Below are 22,814 nucleotides of genomic sequence, written 5' to 3' on the forward strand. Positions count from 1 at the left end.
CATTTTGTAGCTAAACATCGGGTTCTTCTTCCCTACATGCATGACCTTACATTTCTCTATATTAAAACTCATTTGCCATTTTTTTGCCCACTCTTCCAGTCTTGTTAGGTCTCTTTGCAGGACCTCACAGTCTTCCGCGTTTCTAACCCTGCTGCAAAGCTTGGTGTCATCAGCAAATTTGATAACCTCACATGTCGTCCCCGTCTCCAGGTCGTTGATGAATATATTGAACAGAATTGGTCCCAGCACTGACCCCTGTGGAACTCCACTCGTGACCCATTGCCAGTCTGAGTAATGGCCCTTTACATCAGTTTTGCATCTCATTACTTTGTTGTTCACCGTGACTTACAAGACAGCCTGCATTAATGCTCTTCAAGTTACACTGAGGGCCAAATATGTGTGTTATTGCCCTAACACAGCGTGATAACTACCCTCCTAAATGTTCCCCCACCCCTTTGTTGGGTCCAGTCTCTTTTTCATGTATTTATAATATTATTTCTATTGTATGTGAAACATAAAATCTAGAAAAATATATTCTGAAAATGTTTATAACACTCTTTATTGAATTGATGACCTTTTTAAAAATATTTCTTCTTTGAAAGGATTTTGATTGGCCAATTGAAGGACAACTGATTCCAAATAGTCCTCTGCTGAGTAAACCTCCTAAAAAGAAAGCAGACAGGGACAGGCCTGTGAGAGTGCGAGTGTTAAGAAACGGAGACTGTGAGAAGCAGAATCCCTCCATCGTTGTTACTCCTGAAGTCTCAACCATGCTGACTAAAGAGTAAGGGATACCTATGCAATTGTCTGATAGGGTTTTTCAAGATTGTTAATACTGGAGTTTCAGGACACAACGGTGAGGTCTACTGCCAATGGCTACCTTTGGGCTTCCTATGGGAAGCCACACATCAGCTCTTCTTTGACTAGAAATGCTACCTGCTTCATTTCTGAAAAACACAGTCTAAAAGAATCTCTAAATTACAAATTGATTGTAGTTTTTATCTTATAATTTTTAATTTTATAAATATTGGAGTCATTTATATTTTTTGATTTTAGGCTCATAATACAAAAAAAAGTACAAAGGCCCAATGTTCAAAATGATTTAACTTGACGGAAAAGGCTCCCATCTAGTTAAATCCTGTTCCACAGCTCGGGAGGGAGCAGGAAGTACCACTGAACATCCCTTCGGATTGCTGTGGCATGGGGAGGGGCAGAGTCAGAGCAATCCCAAAAGTTATGCCAGCACTGGCATAGCTAACTGGGCACAGGGTTACCAGATTTCCTTTTTTAAAAAAAGAGGACATATAGCCCCACCACACACGAACCTCCTTCCCTGAGCTCCAGCCCGTGACTACACCTCTGCGCATGTGTGGACATTGACACGATGATGTCACGCTCATACATGCGTGTGTGTGATATCACATTGACGTCCAGATGGGGGTCTTCCAAAACCTGGACAAACTGCCGACAGATATCTTCCTACTTGGGGTCATGACACCAATAACACTTCACCACATTCATTCCTACCAGAACACCTGGCCTTGGTCACACATGCAGGACACAGAAAAATCCTATGCAAATACAGGACCACAAACTAAAAGTCCTAATATACACAAACAAAATCCTATGATGCCAGACTGCATGCAGTACAACCCCAGAGAAATAGAAACAAATGCATTTCTTCCTGAACTGTGCAAAATATAGACAGCACAGGTAAATTCTGAAAACTGACACATTTCAATCACTAAATTGAAAATAAAATCACCCAGTCACATCCCCTCACCACTGAAAAGATCTCCCCACCATAATCTGGGGCCTATCAGCTCTGTACTGGTAGTAGAGTAGTCCTAAGACAGGAATGATCCCCTGTTGCTCCTGCTCTGTCTTTAAACCGATGCCTCTAGTGGTAGTGTCATGCTACTGTTGCTGGGGTCATGTTTGCTTTTACTGCACCTTGACAACTTCAAAACTATAAAAATGATGCAATTTGTAGGTGATATTTCTAAGGCAATTTAGCATATTTTTGCCACTACTACCAGTTTCCAGGAGAAATCCATTTGGAAATTTGCTGAAAACATGAATCTTTTCTATTTTCTTTTACAAGTGTTGTCAAACAAAAGAAACAGAGAGCGAAGGATAAAACTGATGTCAGTACTGGTGAAGATGTTGAATTGAAAGTGTGTAACATTGACATACAGCCATTTCTGGAAAGGTAAAATCTTGAGATCATCTTTTTCTAAATGTCATTAATATGGGAATGGGGCTTGTATGTTGTCTTTTTGTGCTTCAACATTCGAAGTGGTTTACATATAGGCAATGGAGGGTCACAAGGAGCAAATCCCACAACCTCAGGGTGCTGAGCTAGCAGTTCTACCACTAGGCCACGCCTCACCTCCATGTACTACTGCAATGTATTTGCGTTAGTTTACAAGCAGTGTCATGGCATATTATAAAAAAATGGTACCACAAGCACATTAAGCATAGCGTGGGCACACAGCACCTCACATGGCGCCATTACATTTAATATAGCCACAAAACACCCACGTTAGTCTTACTCCAGATAATTTGATTTGAGAGAGATTTTTGAAGTTTGCCTTTTTGCGGATGACATGAAAGTAGCCAATAGAGTGGACAGAAACTATGAGAAGAGATCTCCTAAAATTAGAAAATAGTCAAAGGTCTGGCAGTTAAAACTGAATGCAAAAAAGTGCAGAGTGGTGCACTTGGGGTAGAGAAATCCAAAGGAGATGTTTGAGATAGGTGAGAGGTTACTAAGCCCAGCCCAGGAGTGATGGTGTCCGAGGATCTCAAGGTGGCAAAAAACTTGTGACAAGGCTGTGGCCAGAGCCAGAAGGATGCTAGGCTGCAGAACTTGCAGAACAAGGAAGATGTTGATGCACTTGGACAAGCCATTGGGGAGGCCCCACTTGGAATATTGTGTTTCGTTTTGGAGGCCGTGTCTTGCTAAGGATGTAAACAGAAGCTGTTCAGAAAAAAAAAAAAACCAAAAATGGTGACTTGATGATCTGACGATGTACACCCTGGAGGAAAGGAGAGACAGTTGTGAATTGATACAGCCATCCAAATATTTGAAAGGTAAGATACCTTTTGAAGGTATCTATATACAAACAAATCCTTTCCAGAGGAGAGAAGCTGGTAGAACTAGACCACATGGATATAGATAACAGGGGTGGAGGGGGGGGGGGGCTGACTCAGGAATAATGTCAGGGTGCTAGATGCTTGGAATGCCCTCTCTTGGGAGGTGGTGGAGAAAAACGGTAACAGAATTCAAAAATGCACTGGATAAACTCAAAGGAACCCCGTATGGAAGACACGGAGCCAAAGAAGCTTAATAGCAGTAATTGAGAAGCAAAGCCAGTGTTGGGCAGACCTTTGTGGTCTGTTCCTAAACTAAACTAACTAAACTAAGCCTTAAGTTTATATACCGCATCATCTCCACGCAAGCGGAGCTCGACACGGTTTACAAAGCTTAAAAATACAAGAAGAGGGGAGAGAGAGTTTACAAGGGCATATGAAAAGGGGGAAGTAGGAAGGAGATGTTATATATTAGAGAAAAGCCAGGTTTTCAGTTGTTTCCGGAACAGCTGGAGGGAGCCCAGGTTTCGCAGCGGGATAGTGAGATCGTTCCAAAGGCCCGTGATTTTGGAGAGGAGGGATCTTCCCAGTTTGCCTGCGTGGGGGATGCCACGTAGAGAGGGGAAGGCTAGTTTATGTCTGTGGGCGGATCTGGTGGTAGCAGGCGTTTGGGCGAGGAAGGATAGAGGGATTAGTGGCGGAAGGATGCCATGAATTATCTTGAAAGCTAGACAGGAGCATTTGAAGTGAATTCTGGAAAGTACAGGGAGCCAGTGAAGCTTGGTAAGTAAGGGGGAGACGTGATCAAATTTGCGTTTAGCAAAAATCAATTTGGCCGCAGTATTCTGGATGAGCTGGAGTCTGTGAAGACTTTTTTTTGTTAGGCACAGGTAAATGGCATTACAGTAATCGATTTTGGATAAGATGATGGATTGTACCAGGACGGTAAAGTGTTTTTGGTGGAAATAGGATCTAACTTTCCTAAGCATGTGGAGGCTGAAAAAACATGATTTTGCCAAGGAGTTCAGGTGATCGTTTAGGGAGAGGGAGGAATCGATAATGATGCCGAGGACCTTGCTTGAGAATTCAAGGCGAAGAGCGGGACCTGTGGGTAGAGTGAAGAGGGTGGGCAGGTGTGCTAACTTTGGGCCGAGCCAGAGTAGTTTTGTCTTTGATTCATTTAATTTCATCTGAACAGAGAGGGACCAGGCATGAAGTCTCATTATGCATGAGGTGATGTTCTCTTGGAGGTTTGTAAGGTTCTGGTCTGTTTCGAGGAGGATAAGGATATCGTCTGCATATGTGTAAATTGTTTCAAGGGGGGATAGTATGAGAAGCTTCAGGGAGGTCATATACATGTTGAAGAGGATAGGGGATAGGGGAGAGCCCTGTGGGACCCCGCAGGATGGTGTCCACGAGGTGGATTTGGAGCCGTTTGCGTTGACAGTGTAGGAGCGTGCGCGAAGGAAGTTTGAGAACCATTTTAGGACAAAGGAGTCTATTCCTATCTCGGAAAGTTGGTAGATTAGTATGTCGTGGTGCACGACGTCGAAAGCTGCGGAGAGATCGAACTGTAGGAGTACAGCAAATTTATTTCGGGCGTGTAGTTGTTGCACCTTTGAGATTAGGGAAACTAGGAGGGACTCGGTGCTGAAGTTGGGCCTAAATCCGAATTGGTAGTGTTGGAGGATGGAGAATCTCTCTAGGTAAGAGGAGAACTGGGTAGCGACTATGGTCTCCAGAAGTTTTGTTAAAAGAGGGATGTTGGCTATGGGGCGGTAGTTCGATGGTAAGGAAGGGTCGAGATCGGCTTTTTTCAGAAGAGGGGACAAGGCAATGTGGCCCATTTCTGAGGAGAACAGGCCCGATAGTAAAGCTTTGTTTATAAGGTTTGTAAGGGAAGAGATGGCCTGCGCTGGGATGTTTTCGTAGAGGTAGGATGGGAAAGGGTCTAGGATGCACTTGCAGGATTTAAGTTTCAGGCAGAGTTTAGAGATCTGGGGCTCGGATACAGGTTCGAAAGTAGTCCATGATCTGTCAGCAGGGATAGGGTCGGAGTCTTTCAGAGGAAGAGAGTTGTAAGAGATAGCTGGGGGGAACGAACTCTTTATGGTAGAGATCTTCTCGTTGAAAAAATTGGCTAAGTCATTTGGAGATGGGAGGGTGGGGGAGGGGGAGGAGTCGTTTTTAGAAGTTAGGTTTCGCCAGATGTGGAAGAGTGTACTGTTTTGGTTTTTTGATCTGGAGATTTTATCTCCATAGAAGATCTTCCTAGCTTTTTTTAGTATGGAGTTGTAGGATTTGATGTTTTCTCTCCAGGATTGCCTATCTGAAGGGGATTTCGATTTTTTCCATCTTCGCTCGAGGGCTCGGCATTTCTGTTTTAGTTCCCTGTGGTATGGGAGATACCAGGGGGCCTTGTGAGAGTAGGAGATGGATTTAGTGGCTAGCGGGGCAAGAGCACGGTACGTGGTTTCCGAAAGAGTCACCCAGTTGTGCCAGAATGCGTCTGGGTCCATGAGAGTGGGAAGAGGAGGGAATTTGTTGAGGAACTGGGACCAGAATAGTTCACTAGTGATTTTTTTGCGGTAGGTGATGGAGTTTGAGGCTCGGGTAGGGGTACCAAGGACTGACATGAAGACAGGGAGGCAAAAATGGCCTAGGAGGTGATCAGACCAGGGAACAGATTCCCAACGGGTCTCAACAGTGGAGGTTTTGTGCTCAGTCAGGTCAAGAAAGCTGATGATGTCGATGGAGTGCCCCTTTTCGTGGGTAGGGGTGGGTGGTGGGGCGGTGAAGCCTAAAGAAATGAGGAAGTCTTTGAAATCAGTTGTGTCCTTGTTGGTGTTGTCCTCTAGGTGAAGGTTTATGTCGCCAATGATCAGTAGTCTTTGGAATTTTAGATAGGCCCTTGTTATGGTCTCAAGAACAATTTCGGAGGATTTGTTCCAGGGGGAAGGAGGGCGGTAGAGTAACAGGATGCCTAATGGGTGGGGATGAAGTTCGTCATTTATTGAAGCTAACATGAATTCTAAGGAGGGATGGCTGCCCTTTTCAAGAAGTTCAACATTAAAGAATGATTTGTAGAGAAGGGCAAGACCTCCTCCTTTTCGGTTTATTCTAGGGGAGAAAAGACCATGGTAGCCTTGGGGACAGAGTTCATTTTGAGTGTGTAAGTCGTCTTTTTCGATCCATGATTCAGAGATGCACAGAAAACCCGGATCATGATCCTCGAGTAAATCTCTTATTATTTGGGTCTTATTTCTGACGGATCTGGCGTTACAATAGAGGGTAGGGACTGGGGTGAGAGAGTCTGAGGTAAGGTTGGGTAGGTTTGCTGGGGGAACAGGTTTCAAGGAGGTGAGGTTAACTCCTCGGTGTTTTTTGAAGTGATGGGGTCTGGTGGGTATTAGCGTGGGGATTCTGAGGCCAGGACAGGTGTTGTTGATGAATGTGGTCTCGGGAGAGTTTGGGGGGAGAGGTTTTTGAGAGTGGGAAGTGTTTGTGAGGGAGAGGAGAAGGAGGATAAGGGGCCAGAGTGAAGGCTTCATGGTTGGGGTCAGGTGGGCCAATATGAAGGGGTTAGAGAATTTGCCAGGAGGAGGGAAAGGGGAAGAGAGAGTTGGAAGAAACAGGCAGTGCAGTTAAGATAAGACAGGAGTATGTCCAGGGGTCGGTTATAAATAGGTTTTTTTTTTTTATTTTTTTTGTATATAATAAATTTATATTTTTTATTTTTTTATTTTTTTTTTTATTTTTTTTTCCGTGATTGTGGCTGGAGTGAGGCTTCAGTAGTTGGAGAACATCATACCTTATGGACAGTACAGGCCTTTTTATCTGCTCTCATCTCCTAGGTTACCATCATTTTTGGTCTTGCACAAATGTATATGTATTATTTATTTTTATTTGAAGCAGGTTACAATCACGTATATATTCAGTCCTGTAAAACAGACATTCTTAATGATAAATTATCCACATAATACATGACAGGAGAATCATTCACTGGGGCTTTGGCTGGCATACAGTACATTAAAACTGCTCCTAATTAATCAAGAATGCTTTCATGAACAAGGGAGTTTGCAGATGTTTTTTAAATTGCCACATTATTGTACTGGGTATAGTGACTTTTGCTGATCAAGACATAGCATTTTTTAGCACACGTTAACCCTGCGCTACACGAAAAATGCTAATGTAAGCTCTATGGAGGTGTTAGAGTGTAAAAGGAGCCCATAGTTTCATTTTCAATATGTTCACAAATGTGTCTTGAACCACTACACTTGATTTCTTTATTTCTCTATCAGACTTTTTTTCATTAATTAGATTTTAGCCATCAACTAATCATGTAGTAATTGAGTTTGAGTGGATGACTTTGTCAAGGTCAGTGGGATTTGAACTCTGGTTATGCTAATAGAGGGCATTTCAGGTGTGATCAGGGCACTCATTCTTCTAGGAAGTCTCTAAGTCCCCAGGCTCCTCTCTAGTTTCGATTATTATGTTCATTTTTCATTAATTGACTTGATACAGGGCTAAATCTTTTTTCTTAAAGGTGTACAGTAGTTCTGAACTTACCTTCTGCAGCTCGGAGACTATTTGATGAAAAGGGCCATGAAATCTTTCTTCTGAGAAACCTTGAAAGAGATCAACTGGTAAAAAAATCCATTCTTGATTTCCCTTCGGCCCTTTGTGGGCCATGTCTGACTGTCCGTATTTCATATCATCAATATTAGTCCTGCTTAGTTTTGAAAGAAAGGATTCAAATACTTCTGGCCACAAAGAGAATTAATATGAATGTTGACGAGAGGATTCTAGAAAGGGCACCCAAATATTTGGGCACAATCCTTAGGTGCACGTGCAACTAAAGTGGGGAACGAGCCAATTAAGATCAATAATTGGGTGCTTACAGTTAATTAACGCCATTCTGGATTTGCGCAGGCATCTTGCTTTTCGTTATTCTATAAAACTTTACACCTAAATCCTAGGCCTGTCTTGTTTAGAGAGCAGGACTGTAGCTTTTTATTACTTCCCAGGGATGCAATGAATCGCATGATCCAAGTTTCATATTAGCATCCAAGAAGTCTGATATGTGATGTGGTGGTTTTGTCATGTTTTGAGTAATTTTTATAACAAAACACCCCCATATTTATGGTTATGGACCATTAGAATGTAAGCAACTCATGAATAAATCCTTTCTCAGTTCTTTAACGGTCTGATTTTTTTTCTTTTTTCATTTCTTTCATTTCACTTTTCATTTTTTCATTCTGTAATCTTGTAATGTTTTTAAAAAAAAAGATCAACACATTTCAAAATGTCTTCAGTCTTCAATTTTAAGAATAAAGTATCCAGTGTTAAAGTGGTGGAGTAACCTAATGGTTAGTACAGCAAACTTTGATCCTAAGAAACTGGGTTCAATTCCCACTGCAGCTGCTTGTGACCCTGGGCAAGCATGGAACCCTCCATTGCCCCAGGTACAAAACCACTGGGGCTCTGCACGTATCTAGTAGCACTATAGAAATGATGGATTGGATTTGATTTTAATACGTGATATAGCACTCAAACCAATCATAAAAACATCATATGATACAAGAAAATCATCATGCTAAAAACGATCACAACTACTCAATTCCCCAATAATTATCCCTCTCATTACAATATTCAGTGTCAAACATCCATTACCATATCATTCGCTTTATAACTTTGTAACAGTCCGATTCAATTTACACTGCAAAACTCTCAGTAAAAAGCCAAGTTTTTAATAATTTCCGGAAACTCAAATAACTTTGCATACATTGTATTTCAATTGGCAAACTAGAACCTGCATAACAAAAAGCCCTTTTTTGTGTCTTAGTCAAGTTCTCTTTATCCACAGGTGGAAACTGAAGTAGTGATAGCTCCTGACATAGTGCTATATTTTGTTGGATTGCTGCATCATAAGAACGTAAGAATAGCCTTACTGGGTCAGACCAGTTGCCCGTTCTCACGGTGGCCAATCCAGGTCCCTAGTATCTGGCCAAACCCCAAGGAGTAGCAACCCAGGGCAAGCAGTGGCTTCCCCATGTCTTTCTCATTAACAGACTATGGACTTTTCCTCCAGGAACTTGTCCAACCCTTTCTTAAAACCAGCTACACTATCTGCTCTTACCACAACCTCTGGCATCACGTTCCAGAGCTTAACTTTTCTATGAGTCAAAAAATCTCCTCCTATTGGTTTTAAAAAGTATTTCCCTGTAACTTCATCGAGTGTCCCCTAGTCCTTGTAATTTTTGATGGAGTGAATAATCGATCCTCTTGTACCCGTTCTACTCTACTCAAGGAAGCACCATTCTATGGGTAAAACTTTCATGAAAAAAGGAAAAGTGGAATAAAAAAGAAGAAGAAAAGTCAGACCTATGAGTGTACTTGAAGGATTTATTCATGAGCTGCTCACATTCTGATGGTCCACACCAATATTGAAACATAATGTAGACGTGGTGATGGTTTGATGTAATGCTTGATTGATCCCCACAGTATAAGTTTTTGGGGTTTTGTTTTTTTTTTTAAAAAAAAAAAGCATTTTGTGGCAATTTGTGAGTCATTTTTACACATTTCAGGCAATTTGAGCCAGGTACTTGTGACTTGGATTGGCCCCGCGAAGACAGGATCCTGGCCTAGATGGACCATTGGTATGACCCAATAAGGCTATTCTTAGGTTCTTAAGTCACACTCTTTTTCCAAGGCAGGTTGCATTCAAGATAATCAGATATTTTTGCCTTTCATGCAAAGAGGAAGCACAGTGATCTTTCACTCTTGTGACAGGTATATGCATCATGTGGAGATCCATGGATTAACCCTCAGCTAATTGCGGCTCAGCACAAGAAGCGTCTTCTGCTTAGTAACCTGGCATCTGATGTATCCTTAATTCAGGCCTACTGTAATGCCAGCAATCCTGAAAGTAAGACTTGTGGCTATTCTTAATCACAGCTTGATGTTTCAGATGGCTGTCTATCACCTGCCCCCTAAGTAGCATACGTACATGTAAGGGTTGTTCATAGGGGGAGACCCATGGGTGGACATGGGCATGTCACAATTTTATGCACTTAGATTACGTACTGAGGTGATACTCCTCCGGTGCTTAGCAGTTCTGGGTGTAATATACTGTAATTCAGTGCCAAATAGGAAGTTTTCTCTAAAGGAATGTAGGTGCCTAATTTTCATCATAGAAACAGCACTGATACAAATACTTACTCTAACCTAAGTGCTGGTGAAAGACTCGTAACTTATGTGCATAAGTGTGAATCCCATCTGTGTTCTGCTCAGACTCCGCCTATCCATGTACTGGTAAGATATGTGCATATTTACAGAACAACAGTGGAATTTTGGCACTTACACACATACCTGCTGACATGTGTGCATATATGTGCCATTAATCTTTTGCTTTGCACACATAATCGGTGCCTGTCAGTGCAAATCTAGAATTAGCCTCCACAGGTTTGGGTGGAGAGGCTCAGACTTTGACTTCAGTTTGTAGAAGAACTTCTAGAGGGGGGGTCACATAATGAAAGAGGCAGGTGGCACTTTACAGATTAACCAAGTGATTAAGGCTCGGGCATTCAAGGTCAAGCTGCACAGGGAAGGGAACTGCTGGGACAGTAAGTTTAAATCTAGTCCTAGACTTTTAAACCTCCTTCTTCTAGATCTTGTTCTAGAGGTGTGTGGCGATATCATCAATGGAGCCAAATTGTCTGTGAATACATCAGTCACATTTGAAGAGGAAACAGATACGATAGACTCTAATGAAGATGCACAGATAGATGAAGCTGATCCAGTACCAGAAGCCTTCTCCCAGGAGTTCTTGTGAGTCTAATGTGGTGATGATCCTTGCCACCTACCCAAGAGTATAGGCCCAGTCCTCATGGTCACTCTGGTCATTCGCTTCCCACCTTAGAGTGTAGGCCCAATCCTCATGGTCATTCAATGCTTACCTGAAAGTGTAGGCTTTGGTCACTACATGTCACACTAGTCATATAGGGACTCTGTCACTAAAGGTAAGAATGCTATTGGCTCTACTTTGACCATGACAAACTCTTCTTATCACAGAAAGAGTCCAGAAGTCCTTTTGGAAGCCCTCTTAAATGATCAGGGTGAGTCCAAAAATCATCATAATAACAAAAGTCTTTTCCCCTTCTGTGTGCAGTCTTTCATCCGCCAGGTGGGTTCACAACTTCTCTTTTCTGTATACATTTCCCCAAGAGTACTTTATGCTCCAAAACTAGTGCTTTCTTGGTCCACAACTAGGTATGCAAATTAGGTCCCATGCTAGGAATCCTGGTCAAACCCAAATTGTCTTCTTGTTGGCCTCCTGGTTAATGGGTGACGGTACATACACCCCCATCACAAATGTTCATATTGAACTGAATGAACTAAATAATGTGCCATTCATCCATTGTTAAAGCATCCATCTAACAGCCAGAAGAGTCGAGATCCAGAGGTATCTGGTTTAAGTCCCACTGCAGCTTTATGTTTCTTTTTTTTTTTTTTTTTTCTAATTGTGAGCACTCCAGGGACAGAAAAATGCCTACTGTGACTTCCTTTATCTCCATTCGGTGGAGAACTACTCAATCAGAGCACCTTTCTGTAACCTGGACATACCAAGTACCAGGTGTAAATATGGTTGTCAATTTTTTGGACATCCCTTCTCCTTCTGTAATTGAAGTTAGACATCCATATTTTGGGCTCTCTGTAGTCCTGCCCAGATCATGCCCCCTTGCCATATGGGTGTACTGCAGATTGTGTCTGAATTCAAAAGGGCTTGGGATAGGCACGTGGGATCTCTCAGAGAGAGAAAGAGATAATGGTTACTGCGGATGGCCATTTGGTCTTTTATCTGTCATCATGTTTCTATAACCATAAAGCTCTATGACCTCACAATGCAGGTGTAAAGAGCCTTAGCCTATAGGAAGAGGAGATGCAAATGTTAAGAGCCTTAGCCAATAGGGAGAGGAGGAGATAGTGGATGCTGCGGATGGGCCATTTGGCCTTTATCTGCCATCATGCTTCTATAATCAGAAAGTTCTATGACATCACAATGCAGGTGTAAAGAGCCTTAGCCTATAGGAAGAGGAGATGCAAATGTTAAGAGCCTTAGCCAATAGGGAGAGAAGGAGATAGTGGATGCTGCGGATGGGCCACTTGGCCTTTATCTGTCATCATGTTTCTCTAACTCTAAAGCTCTATGACCTCACAATGCAGGTGTAAAGAGCCTTAGCCAATAGGAAGAGGAGATGCAAATGTTAAGAGCCTTAGCCAATAGGGAGAAGAGGAGATAGTGGATGCTGCGGATGGACCATTTGGCCTTTATATGCCATCATGTTTCTATGTTTCATAACCTGCCTTAGTAAAATTGAGATTTTGATGTCCAAGAATAGAGTTTCTAAAACAACCACCTCTGTGCCTTGGTCTTGTCCTTTGTAAGTGCTCCTTTTATTTCTTGATCTAATCTAATCTAATCCTTAGGTTTGTATACCGCATCATCTCCACGTTCGTAAAGCTCGACGCGGTTTACAGTAGGAGAAATCGGAAGGAACTACAACAGAGGGTTAGAGGTAGAAGTGTGAAGAAAATTTAGAGGACTTGGGATGCCAAGATATAAGAGTTTCCTTGATTCCTAAGTTGGAGGGAGACTTACATTTTTTGAGAAAAGCCAGGTTTTCAGATGTTTGTATTGCTTTAATTTTCCTGGTGCCAGAAGCATCATGAACTTGCTGCCCACGTCGGTGTCGGCTCTCTCTGATGTCACTTCTGAGTCCCGCGCCTAGAAATTGACGTCAGAGGGAGAGCTTATACGACACGGGCAACAAGTTCGTAATGCTGCTCATGCTGGGACAATTAAAGAGGTATGAGGGAAGGGGGGGTCGGGAAAGAGCGGGGGTGGGTGGGGTGGGGAGGACCAATGCCCTGGGTGCCACTTACCCTTGCTTCGCCACTGGATCTAAAGGTCCAACTGACTCCCTCACATCTTTCTGCTTTCATTTTTATTTGTAAAAATTTGGAATGACCTTCCTTCTATAGTTGAGTTCTCTCTCATTTACCCATTTTTCGTAAAACATTGAAGACATGACTTCTTCCCCAAATAATCAATCATAAAAGATAAAAATTTTTGGCATAAAAGTTACAGTTTCTGCTCTAATCTCTTGTATATTTCATTAATATTTTGTTAACTGAGTTGAGCCCTCTTGTAGGGATGAATCTGTATGTAAAAATCAAAGATTCGATTCGATTCGATTCAGTGTACCTGAAAATGCAAGGCCAAGAATTATTTGACTGTAAACCTTTTCAGGTACATGCTTCTCAAGCAGGGAGCATGTGCATGCAGCTTGGAGAAGAGTGGACTTTTCCGATAAAATTAGCCCAAAGAAACAAAGATATCATAGAAAAAGGTCCTTTGTGAAGGATAAAACCTGTTATTTTCCAGGCTTAATTTCCATCCTCTTTCCAGGCCACTTTTTAAAATGGTGCCTGTTACCTTTAATTATTATTGTGAGTACAGAAAAAGTCAATTTATCATTTAAAATATAAGAGCTTTCCTTTATGAATTAATCTTTGAAATGAGAATACTTTGTGTTGTTTCAAATCCTTGCAGAAATTCACATGCAAAATCACATCATAAATTGGATTTCCAGGCTGCAACGGTCAAATATCCTTGGCAGCAAAGTTCTGCTCCACAGTTTGAAGAGAAGGACAGTGTGCCGAAAGAGAAAGATGAGATCTTCTTCAGAAAGATGGAATTCTTCACCTCTAGGTTGGGAATGTATTCAGTTTTGGAAGTAGCCCTCAGCGCTGATTGTGTAAATGAAGCAGGTAGGGCCTTTAATCGTGGCCTCTTCAAGAGGAATTAAGTACCATTGATTGATTGATAATGGGCAGGACATTACTCCTATGAACATGTAACTCCCAGTAAAATGATTGTGTTTTGGTGCCGCGTTCTGCGTGCCATGATCAACATATGAGGCTACTTACGTCTTTGGGAGAATGGTGTAACTGGCCAACCTGCGCACTTCGGAGCCTTCATTGGTAGTTTCACTTTGAACATTCTCCCAGACTTGCACAGATATTTTCCCTATAATACAACTCCACACATACTTTAGAAATTGTAAAATTATACCCTGTCCTCAGCACTGCCCCATCTCCTACCCTTAGCAGCTCAAAATAAATTCAAATTAGCTCTACGTCAAAGTGCCGCTGTGAAGGAGCCGCCTTCTATCCATGAAGAAAAGAGTCTTGGCGGTCCTACTGACCGCTAGTTTAAAACGGCAAGGAGTTTGCCGTATATAAAAAAATTCTCTTTTCCTTTCTTTTTTTTAGAGTCTGAATAGACAGAAAAATTTGGTGACACTTTCTGAAGAATCCTTTTTTTAAAAATTATTATTAAGCTATGAAATGAATAATGTTCTCTCTCTGAAGAGGCAAGGAGAGGGGAGAGCTGCGACCTAGGAGGAGCTTTGGAAGGTGGGAGTCTCTGCACAAGCCCAGGAAGCCAAAAGCTTACTGTAGCTAGTGGAGAGCACTTCACCGTCAAATGTGGCTGCCTTCCCCTGCAGCACTCCTCCATGGAGAAAAATGGCCCTTTAACCAACCCTACCCTTTGCTTTTTAATCCTAATCCACAACTGAACTTTGACTCCTATCCCATGACCCAGTTTTCTAGAAGCCCATTTTCACAGGGGAAACAACTTTTTGCCCACAGAAAATAACTTTGAAAATTATTTTGTCCAATAAATTTGTCCTAGATACTGAGCAACTCTGAGAAAGTAAATGAGAAGCTAAAGTCAATTGTTGATGTTAAAAACAGGATGCACTGAAAAGATGGCCTAGAGATGTTTGAGGACCCATCTTCATTGCAAAAGAGCCCAAAATAATCTCCGCAGGTGGGAACAGCCATTGAGTAGGAAGCCAGGTGCCGAGTCTGAGAAATAGTGTAGGCTTCAACTGAGTTGTTTGAGTGGGAGGTTAACTTCGGATATGAGAAAATGATGAAGTAGGGGGAGAAGAAACAATTTATTAGAATGAATAAAACGAAATGGAAAGGGAAGGAGCAGTAAAAAGAGGAAATTAAACAAACTGAAGAGGAAGCATTAGTGTTTCTAATTGGACTAGTAAACAGCTGTGGATTCAGATTTATAACTGCTCTGAAAGGCAGACGAGTCAATTCCTGACTAATTAATTCTGTGCTCAGGTTTGAAGCTTCAGGCTATAATGCTCCATTTTATATCGTGCACCGAGATCCAAGTGTAGACGCAGAAAAACGAAGGGAGATAAAGACCTTCTGCCCATCAGAAAGATCTAAACTTATTGCTCTGATCGGAAGCATTTCCCTGCTATCCGGATAGTGTTGCAAGCTGATTTAGGTTGATTTAAGATTTGACTGACCTAAGTGGTTTACAATGGATCAAACTAAAATGAAAAACCACCCTCTCTGTCTAGCAATTTAGAGCAGCCCTTTCTGGGTTGTGCTTCTGGAAACCATTACTGATCACCCCTGCACAGTATTATTCAAAAATCAACCATTCCATCTCCAATCTTATGACAATATCAGACAACTTCAAAACATTCCGAAAAGAAATCAAAACCCTGCTTTTCAAAAAATTCATCCAAATATCTTAACCCCTCCTCTTTTACCTCCAGAAGATTCACCTACCTTCAGATAACCTTCCCCCAAATTACCCACCTTAACACCTTCCAATTAAACAAATACCATAAATAGATTGTAACCTACCCTCTCTAACTGCATTCCATATGTATTTTTCATACAGTTCTTCACTGTCAGTTTAATTTCCATCCTATAAGTTCACATAGAATTTTTCTTTTTTCAACCATCTTTATTTTCTCTTCTTTATTAATTTCCAGGTACTTTAGTTAGATTGTGAGCCTTCGGGACAGTAAGGGAATTTTTTAAGTACCTTCTCACTTCTCATTTATAATCTTAATGTATATTTTCTTCAAACCGCTTAGAACCTAACGGATGTAGCGGTATATAAGAAATAAATTACATTACATTACATATTAACACAAAATAAAGAGTTAAATAAATGCTGTGGATTACTCTTTGCCTTTTCTGTTTACTTCAGCTACCAACCAAATCCTGCTACCTTGCCCCAGATCCACTATCAACAGTTTAACTTCCAGGATGGGCAGCTTAGTAGCTGCATCTCCCCAGGGCTTGTCCTGGGACTGGCAGACAATGAAGTCCATTCAGGGGTTGAGCTGCGGTTAGTGGAAAAGAGACCTGATGATACTAATCAACGCTGGATATACAGAGAAGAAGAGAGGTACATGCAGATAGTTAGTAACTTCAATAACCCATGGTCTACTTCCCTGGTCAGATCATAAGAATTGCCGCTGCTGGGTCAGACCAGAGGACCATCGTGGCCAGCAGTCCGTTTTCATTTAAGTAGGAATGAGTTGTGTAATGGATCGATTCAGAAATAGTTAACCTCTCTTTGTGAAGAATATTTCAGAGTCGCTTGCCCTGTGGCATGATACTCATTCTCCCACTCATTGGATAGCCAGTTAGAAGCTCGATACACCAGGCTGAACGGCACTGGTGTAAAAGCCAGATGGACAAATTACTAAAGCAAAAGAAAAGCCAGACAGTATTGATCCAGCCCTTGATACACAAACACCGCAATCGACGTAGCTTTAAAATGCCAACTCTGGCATATTTATTGATTTCATATATTATTGGAACTTATAAATGTCTTTTTCATGAAGAGATTCACCCAAAGCGGTGTAATCAGGTACTCTGAAGTATTTTTCCCTATCGTCCTGGCAAGCTCGTAATCTAACTGTGATACCTGGGGCAAAAGAGTAAAGCTATTCCTGAATATTCAGCACTTGGACCCAAGTTAGGACAGGAGAATTGATGCCCTGACGTGAGTGGATAACAGTCTGGGGACCGATGCTGAAAATCAGTGCTCATACCTAGTTATTCAGTGTCAGGAACCTGCCATTGGCTTGCCAGCCACTTAATTGCAGGGGCTAAATATCGAGCCCTAGGGCTGCACTGATAGTAACAGTGCTTGTGTTTAGTAAACGTGCATGAAATCACATCAGCACATTAAAATATCAAATCTAGCTCTACGTTTGTAGCAAGGTGACAAGAAGCAACACAAGAGACATGGGATTTGGACCTTGGCTTCCCACGCCTCCACTCTGGGCTCTGTTCACTAGGCAAGGGGAGGGGAGGGTCATTGGGGTGGGCAGACTAGATGGGCCGTGGCCCTTATCTGCCGTCTATTTCTATGTTTCTATGTTTCACTCCAGAATGATACACAACACTGCCACAAGTAAACTCTAATTAGTTATAAAATATTGTGCCTTTCCCTTTTTAGAACATTTCATTTGATGAGTAATCCTCGTCTGGTTCTAGCTGTGTCAATGCCCCAAACTCACCCTGGCATGTTGGAGAAAGCTGCTAAAGTCCAAGGATGCCCTGTGATTCTCCAGGTAAATGTTTTCTGCTGTCCTTCCTTTCGTCGCTTCATACCATGCTTTGTATCTGAAGGACATCTGTCACCTGCCGGGGTCTCGGTAAGGTTAAGAAGACCCCCGGTAGAGGGTAGCACACTCCTGACGTGGCTCCCAAAGGGGGAGACCTCACTGGTGTCTCACTATCTTGGGCTTTGCTAAAAATAAAGCACCGTGAGTCAAGTTGAACCAAAAATAATGTGTAAAGTTTAATTAGTCACTTAACACATAAATCATATCAGATATTATTATAGTCCAAGTCCCCTTTCTTCCCAAACAAGGGCAAAACAGAAAACAAAAAGACTTTTAACTTTCACCCAGTCCAGTGAAAGCACAGCAAGCTTTCTATCAGGTATGCTTCCAGTCCAGGTTTTAGGGCTTGCTCTACCTGATCACAGTCTCTGAAAAACACAGCACAATTAGTCTCTTAAGCACTTATCCAGCCGTGAGCTGGAGTCCTGGGCTTACTAACCAACACAGTCCAGTTTCTTCACCAGGTATTTACACTCTTGGATATAAAGTAAACTTTAAGCAGGAACAAAAGACAAAAACTGAAGCCTTCCTGCAGGCTCCTAAACTTCCAGCCCTGATTAGCTCACAGTCCTTTGGCTTCTCTTGAGCCTCTGCACAGCTGCAGTGTAGCCAGATAATCAGGCTGCTGCAGCACTGCTCTAAGCTTGTGTTACAGCACAAACAATCAAAATTAGTCCTTCCAAAATTCCTCTCCGCTATTATTCCTGTGCAGCTCCGTACCTGCAGTGTTTAGTGGCAAGTTGTCAAGCCCACATCCATGGCTTCTCCCATAACGGACTCCGGCATACTCCCTTCATCCAGGTCCATGCTTTCTGGTGTATCCAGCGGCTCTGCTGGCTCCTGAGGCATTGGAGCCTCACACTCCATTGGCTCTGGAGTGAGGTCTGGCCTTCTCCTGGCCCAGAGAACTCTCTCTGCCAGCCTCTCTTGGGCAGCCTCCTTTAATGCTCGGGAGAGCTGCTTAACAGGCTTAGGGCCACGCCCTACACTGGGTGAACGTGTGCCTAGCTTGTGTGTTCTTGGGCTCCCCCTCAGGCTACAGGGCAGAATATCACTGGGAGCTTGATTAAACCTCTTAGTGTGACTGGAAGCTTTTCTGGGCAGGGCAGTTAACCTATCCTCAGGGTACTGCTCTAGGCTAGAAGACTCAGGATAGGCAGCTAGGCTTTCAGGATCCTTCTCAGGGAGAGTCTGGTCTCGAGTAAGAGACTGAGACCGGGGTTTCACTCTGACATGACCGTCTCGGGGAGCGGAAATGTCACACATCACACTTGATTTCATATAAAAAACGACTTTTACTTTTTATATAATCCTACTCTGGCCTCCTTAAAACTGTGAGAGATTTAGGAGTTCAGAATTCAAACTCTGCAGCTGTTCTTGGGCTCTGGTCCACACCAATTTATCGTGTTTAAATGTAATAAAAAAAGCAATTGTAGATATCACGGGAGTGACTGAGAGATCAATCTTAGAATTCAATGGCTTTTTAGGTTTGTTTGATTTAGAAATGTCAGCGGGAGGTTTATTCTCCTAATAAGACTGCAGGCCACAATAAGGCTTAATGACTTCTATTTTGCCTTAAGCGCCCTCTTCTTCCTGCCAGGGAATGGTACTTCTTCGTTATTACAGAGTCTTATCATTTGTAAAAGCTTTTCCGTCATCCTTGCTATTTGCAAATAGACACATTATTTGAGAATGAAAAAAACAAAGAAAAGTCCTATAAACAGCACAGGAAACAAAGCAAACAATTTTAGACAGTCCCTTTCCCTCCCAAATATTTAAAGCAATTTAACCAGCTAGAAATGACCTCTGACCAGTTAAATAACATTTAACTGTCTAACACTGAATATTCAGCACGAGGTAACTGATTATTTTGTGCTGAATATTGACGGTTAGTGGCTAAATCATGCGATAACCATCAATATTCAGCACTGACCAGCTAAATTAGACCACCAGTTAAGCTATAGCCAGTCAAAAAACGTTGGCTATTCATATGCCGGACACTAGAAACAGTCCAGCACTGAATATCCAGGCTCACCATCGAGCTGCCTTCTGTGGTTTGAATATCAGATCCAATGCGCTTGCTGAATAAAATGGTGTGGAGTGCCACGAGGACCTATACTGGGACTTTTTTAATATTTATAAATGGTCGGCAAATGGGATTAATGAGGTGATCAAATTTACAAACAACACAAAACTAATCAAAGCTGTCCAACCACATGTTGACTGTGAGAAAGTGCAGGTGGACCTTGGGAGATTGGAAGACCGGGCATCCAAGCAGCAGATGAAATGAAATGTGGCCAGCCATTGGGAAGAGCCATTCAGATTATAGATACATGATGTTAAGTTCTAGGTGTCATGGTGGACAATACCTTGAAATCTTCGGTGTGGTGTGTGGGTGGAGCCTCCAAAATGTTAGGAATTATTAAGAAAGGATTAGAGAAAACAGTTGATTTGCATTTATCTGCTGTCCTCCAATGAGGATTTTGTAGATACGTATCATATCTCTAAGCTGGAAATACCTTTGAATATTTATTGTTTCCAATTAGAGAATAACATGGGGACAAATTTTTCACCATCCCCACAGGAACTCAATTTTCCCACAAGTTTTGTCGCTGACAGGGAAAAATTTGTCCCCGTGTCATTCTCTATTTCCAATGTTACTAGACCAATAGAAATGCTTTTAGGTTCTGCAAGTGTTGAAACTCCAGTTATTTCATATTATGGTACAACCTGTTATTCCCTCTCTATTATGATAGACATACAGAGAAGCCAGTGCTGGAGCTGCCAATCAGAAGTGGCTGTACCTGTCCAACAGGAAGGCTCTTCTTGCCTTCTATAGCACAGTATTGGATCAAGAGGTCACAGCCGCAAATCAAGCTGCTATTTGCACTTTCTGCATCACGAACACAGAAGGAATAAATCAGTCAGTAAGTAACACATTCATCCATTTTCCTTCATTGCTCTAGGTTAAGGAAAGATGCATGGGTTGGTGTTCCACAAACTGGAAACTATTTTTTCGTACAGTAGTTGAAACCGGGCACTTATTTGTAAAAATTGTAATTTTGATACAGGTGGAATATTATTATACATACAAAAAAACAAAACAAAACATGAAGTATTGTGGGGTTTTTACAATTTATTTTTGACCAATCTTGTGTAGACCAAGAAGAAGCATTACTGAAATATTCTGATGTGACACGGACAAGAGGACATAGCCTGAAACTGAGTGGCAGCAGGTTTAGGACAAATGTCAGGAAATTCTATTTCACACAGCGCGTGGTGGGTGCTTGGAATGCACTCCCGGAGGAGGTTGTGGAGGAGACTACTGTTCTGGGATGCACACCTTCTTGCATATCATATTGAGGGATACGGTAAATCCGGGTCTCCAAAAAGGAGTACCTAAATGGGCCACCGCGTGTGCGGATCGCCGGACTAGATGGACCTCGGTCTGATCCGGTGAGGGCGTTTCTTATGTTCTTATGTAGTCTAAACAGGCAATTTTGAAGATTTGTATGTATATAGTTTCAAGTTTCAAGTTTATTGGTTTTTAATATACCGACCATCAAAGAATATCTGGACGGTTTACAATAAATCTAAAAAGAGATAAGTAGGATAAAATGTTAAGCATTAAAAATTAAAAATTATTAGGTGAACATAAATAACATCGACTGGACAGACTTGAAAGTGAGGGTAAAAGGGAAGGGAAGGGAAAAGTTACATGTTGGAGAAGAAATGGAGACAGTGGGAAAGGGGGAAAAACGTATAGGGAGGATCGATTTATTAAAGCGGTTGGTTGTTTTAGAAAAGGAAAAGAGAGAGAGAATAGAAAGAAAAAGAAAAAAAAAATTATAAAAAAAAAGGAAATAAAAAAAAGAAACAAAAGGGGAGAGTTAAAGGTAAGTCTAAATGTGGCCAAAGGCGTCACGAAATAAAAAAGTCTTTAGGCTTATCTTAAATTTGTCTAAATGTTGTTCATCGCAAAGTTGCTGTGGTAAAGAGTTCCATAATGTTGGGGCAGTTACAGCGAAATTTGTTTTCCGGGTATAGTAAAAGTCTTTTATGGAGGGAATAAAGAGAAGTTTTTGATCAGTTGACCTTAGAATGCGTGGGGAACATTGGGGAATGAGAAGTTTGTCGAGAAATAAGGGTTGGTGAAAGTGTTTTATTTTGAAGGAGAGTAGTACGATTTTATAGGTGATACGGTGGGTAACGGGGAGCCAGTGTGCTTCTTTGAGAAGAGGAGTAACATGCTCAAATTTGCCTATTTTGTGAATGAGTTTTATTGCTGTGTTTTGTATTAATTGTAGGCGTCGGACTTCTTTTTGGGGGAGACCATTGAGAAGAGAATTGCAATAATCTAAGTGAGAAATGACTAAGGAGTGGATTAAGATATTGATTGAATCGGTCTCTAAGATTGAGAGTAGTGACCGAATAATGCGAAGTTTGAAGAAACAAATTTTTGCTATTGAACTGATATGGTCATGGTAGGTGAGGTCTTTATCAATGATGACGCCTAATAGTTTTATTTTTGTTACTATTTGTATTGGAATGGAATTAATGGAAAGTTGTCCCGGTAAGGGGGCACAGTTTTTAGTTGGAATTAGGATGGCACGAGATTTATCGATATTAAGGGAGAGTTTATTTGAGAAAAGCCAATCATGTATAGTGTCTAATTTATTGTTTAAGTCTTTTATGTCTGAGATATTTGCGGTGTTGACTGGGTGAAGGAGTTGTATATCATCAGCATAGGCAAAAATTGTAAATCCAATAGATTGTGCTAAAGTAAGTAGAGGAGACAGGAAGATATTAAATAATAGTGGAGAGAGAATCGAACCTTGTGGGACACCGTAAGTTAGAGATATAGGTTGCGAAGTTTCGTTCTTTACATGGACTTTAGAGCTGCGTTCCTTGAAGTAGGATGTGAACCAAGAAAGAGCTGGGCCTGTGATACCACAGTCTTTAAGTCTATCGATAAGAAGAAAGTGGTCGATAGTGTTAAAGGCTGCGGACAGGTCCAGAGAGATGAGAATAACAGATTTTTGATGGTCATGGTAATAATGTATTGTTGAGATAAGGCCTAATACCTTCGCCTACCAGGCCGCCAAACTAAACCCATGGATAGCCCAATTAATCCTCGATGCTCCCTCCTACCTCAGTTTTAGAAAATTACTCAAAACTCACCTCTTC

General features: G+C 41.7%; 1 protein-coding gene across 10 annotated transcripts in view; it reads left to right on the top strand.

The window, feature by feature from the left end:
• The window catches only part of DCDC1 (doublecortin domain containing 1), a 209,531-nt gene that overhangs the window by 152,308 nt on the left and 34,409 nt on the right, over nt 1-22,814 (top strand). For 9 of the 10 annotated variants that reach the window (XR_004537631.1, XM_033928555.1, XM_033928557.1 and 6 more), the window contains 9 exons: nt 603-784; nt 2,105-2,212; nt 7,643-7,742; nt 9,889-10,024; nt 10,767-10,926; nt 13,712-13,870; nt 16,196-16,396; nt 17,459-17,573; nt 20,384-20,554. Coding sequence is in view for 9 of the 10 variants with exons in the window: in XM_033928555.1 (XP_033784446.1) it covers nt 603-784; nt 2,105-2,212; nt 7,643-7,742; nt 9,889-10,024; nt 10,767-10,926; nt 13,712-13,870; nt 16,196-16,396; nt 17,459-17,573; nt 20,384-20,554 (1,332 nt within the window). In the remaining variant the exon portion in view is untranslated. The remainder of the gene's footprint in view (nt 1-602; nt 785-2,104; nt 2,213-7,642; nt 7,743-9,888; nt 10,025-10,766; nt 10,927-13,711; nt 13,871-16,195; nt 16,397-17,458; nt 17,574-20,383; nt 20,555-22,814) is intronic. The other variant, XM_033928559.1, reaches the window with a different exon arrangement.

This window comes from Geotrypetes seraphini, chromosome 19, assembly GCF_902459505.1.
Source record: "Geotrypetes seraphini chromosome 19, aGeoSer1.1, whole genome shotgun sequence".
NCBI classification, from domain to species: Eukaryota; Metazoa; Chordata; class Amphibia; order Gymnophiona; family Dermophiidae; genus Geotrypetes; species Geotrypetes seraphini.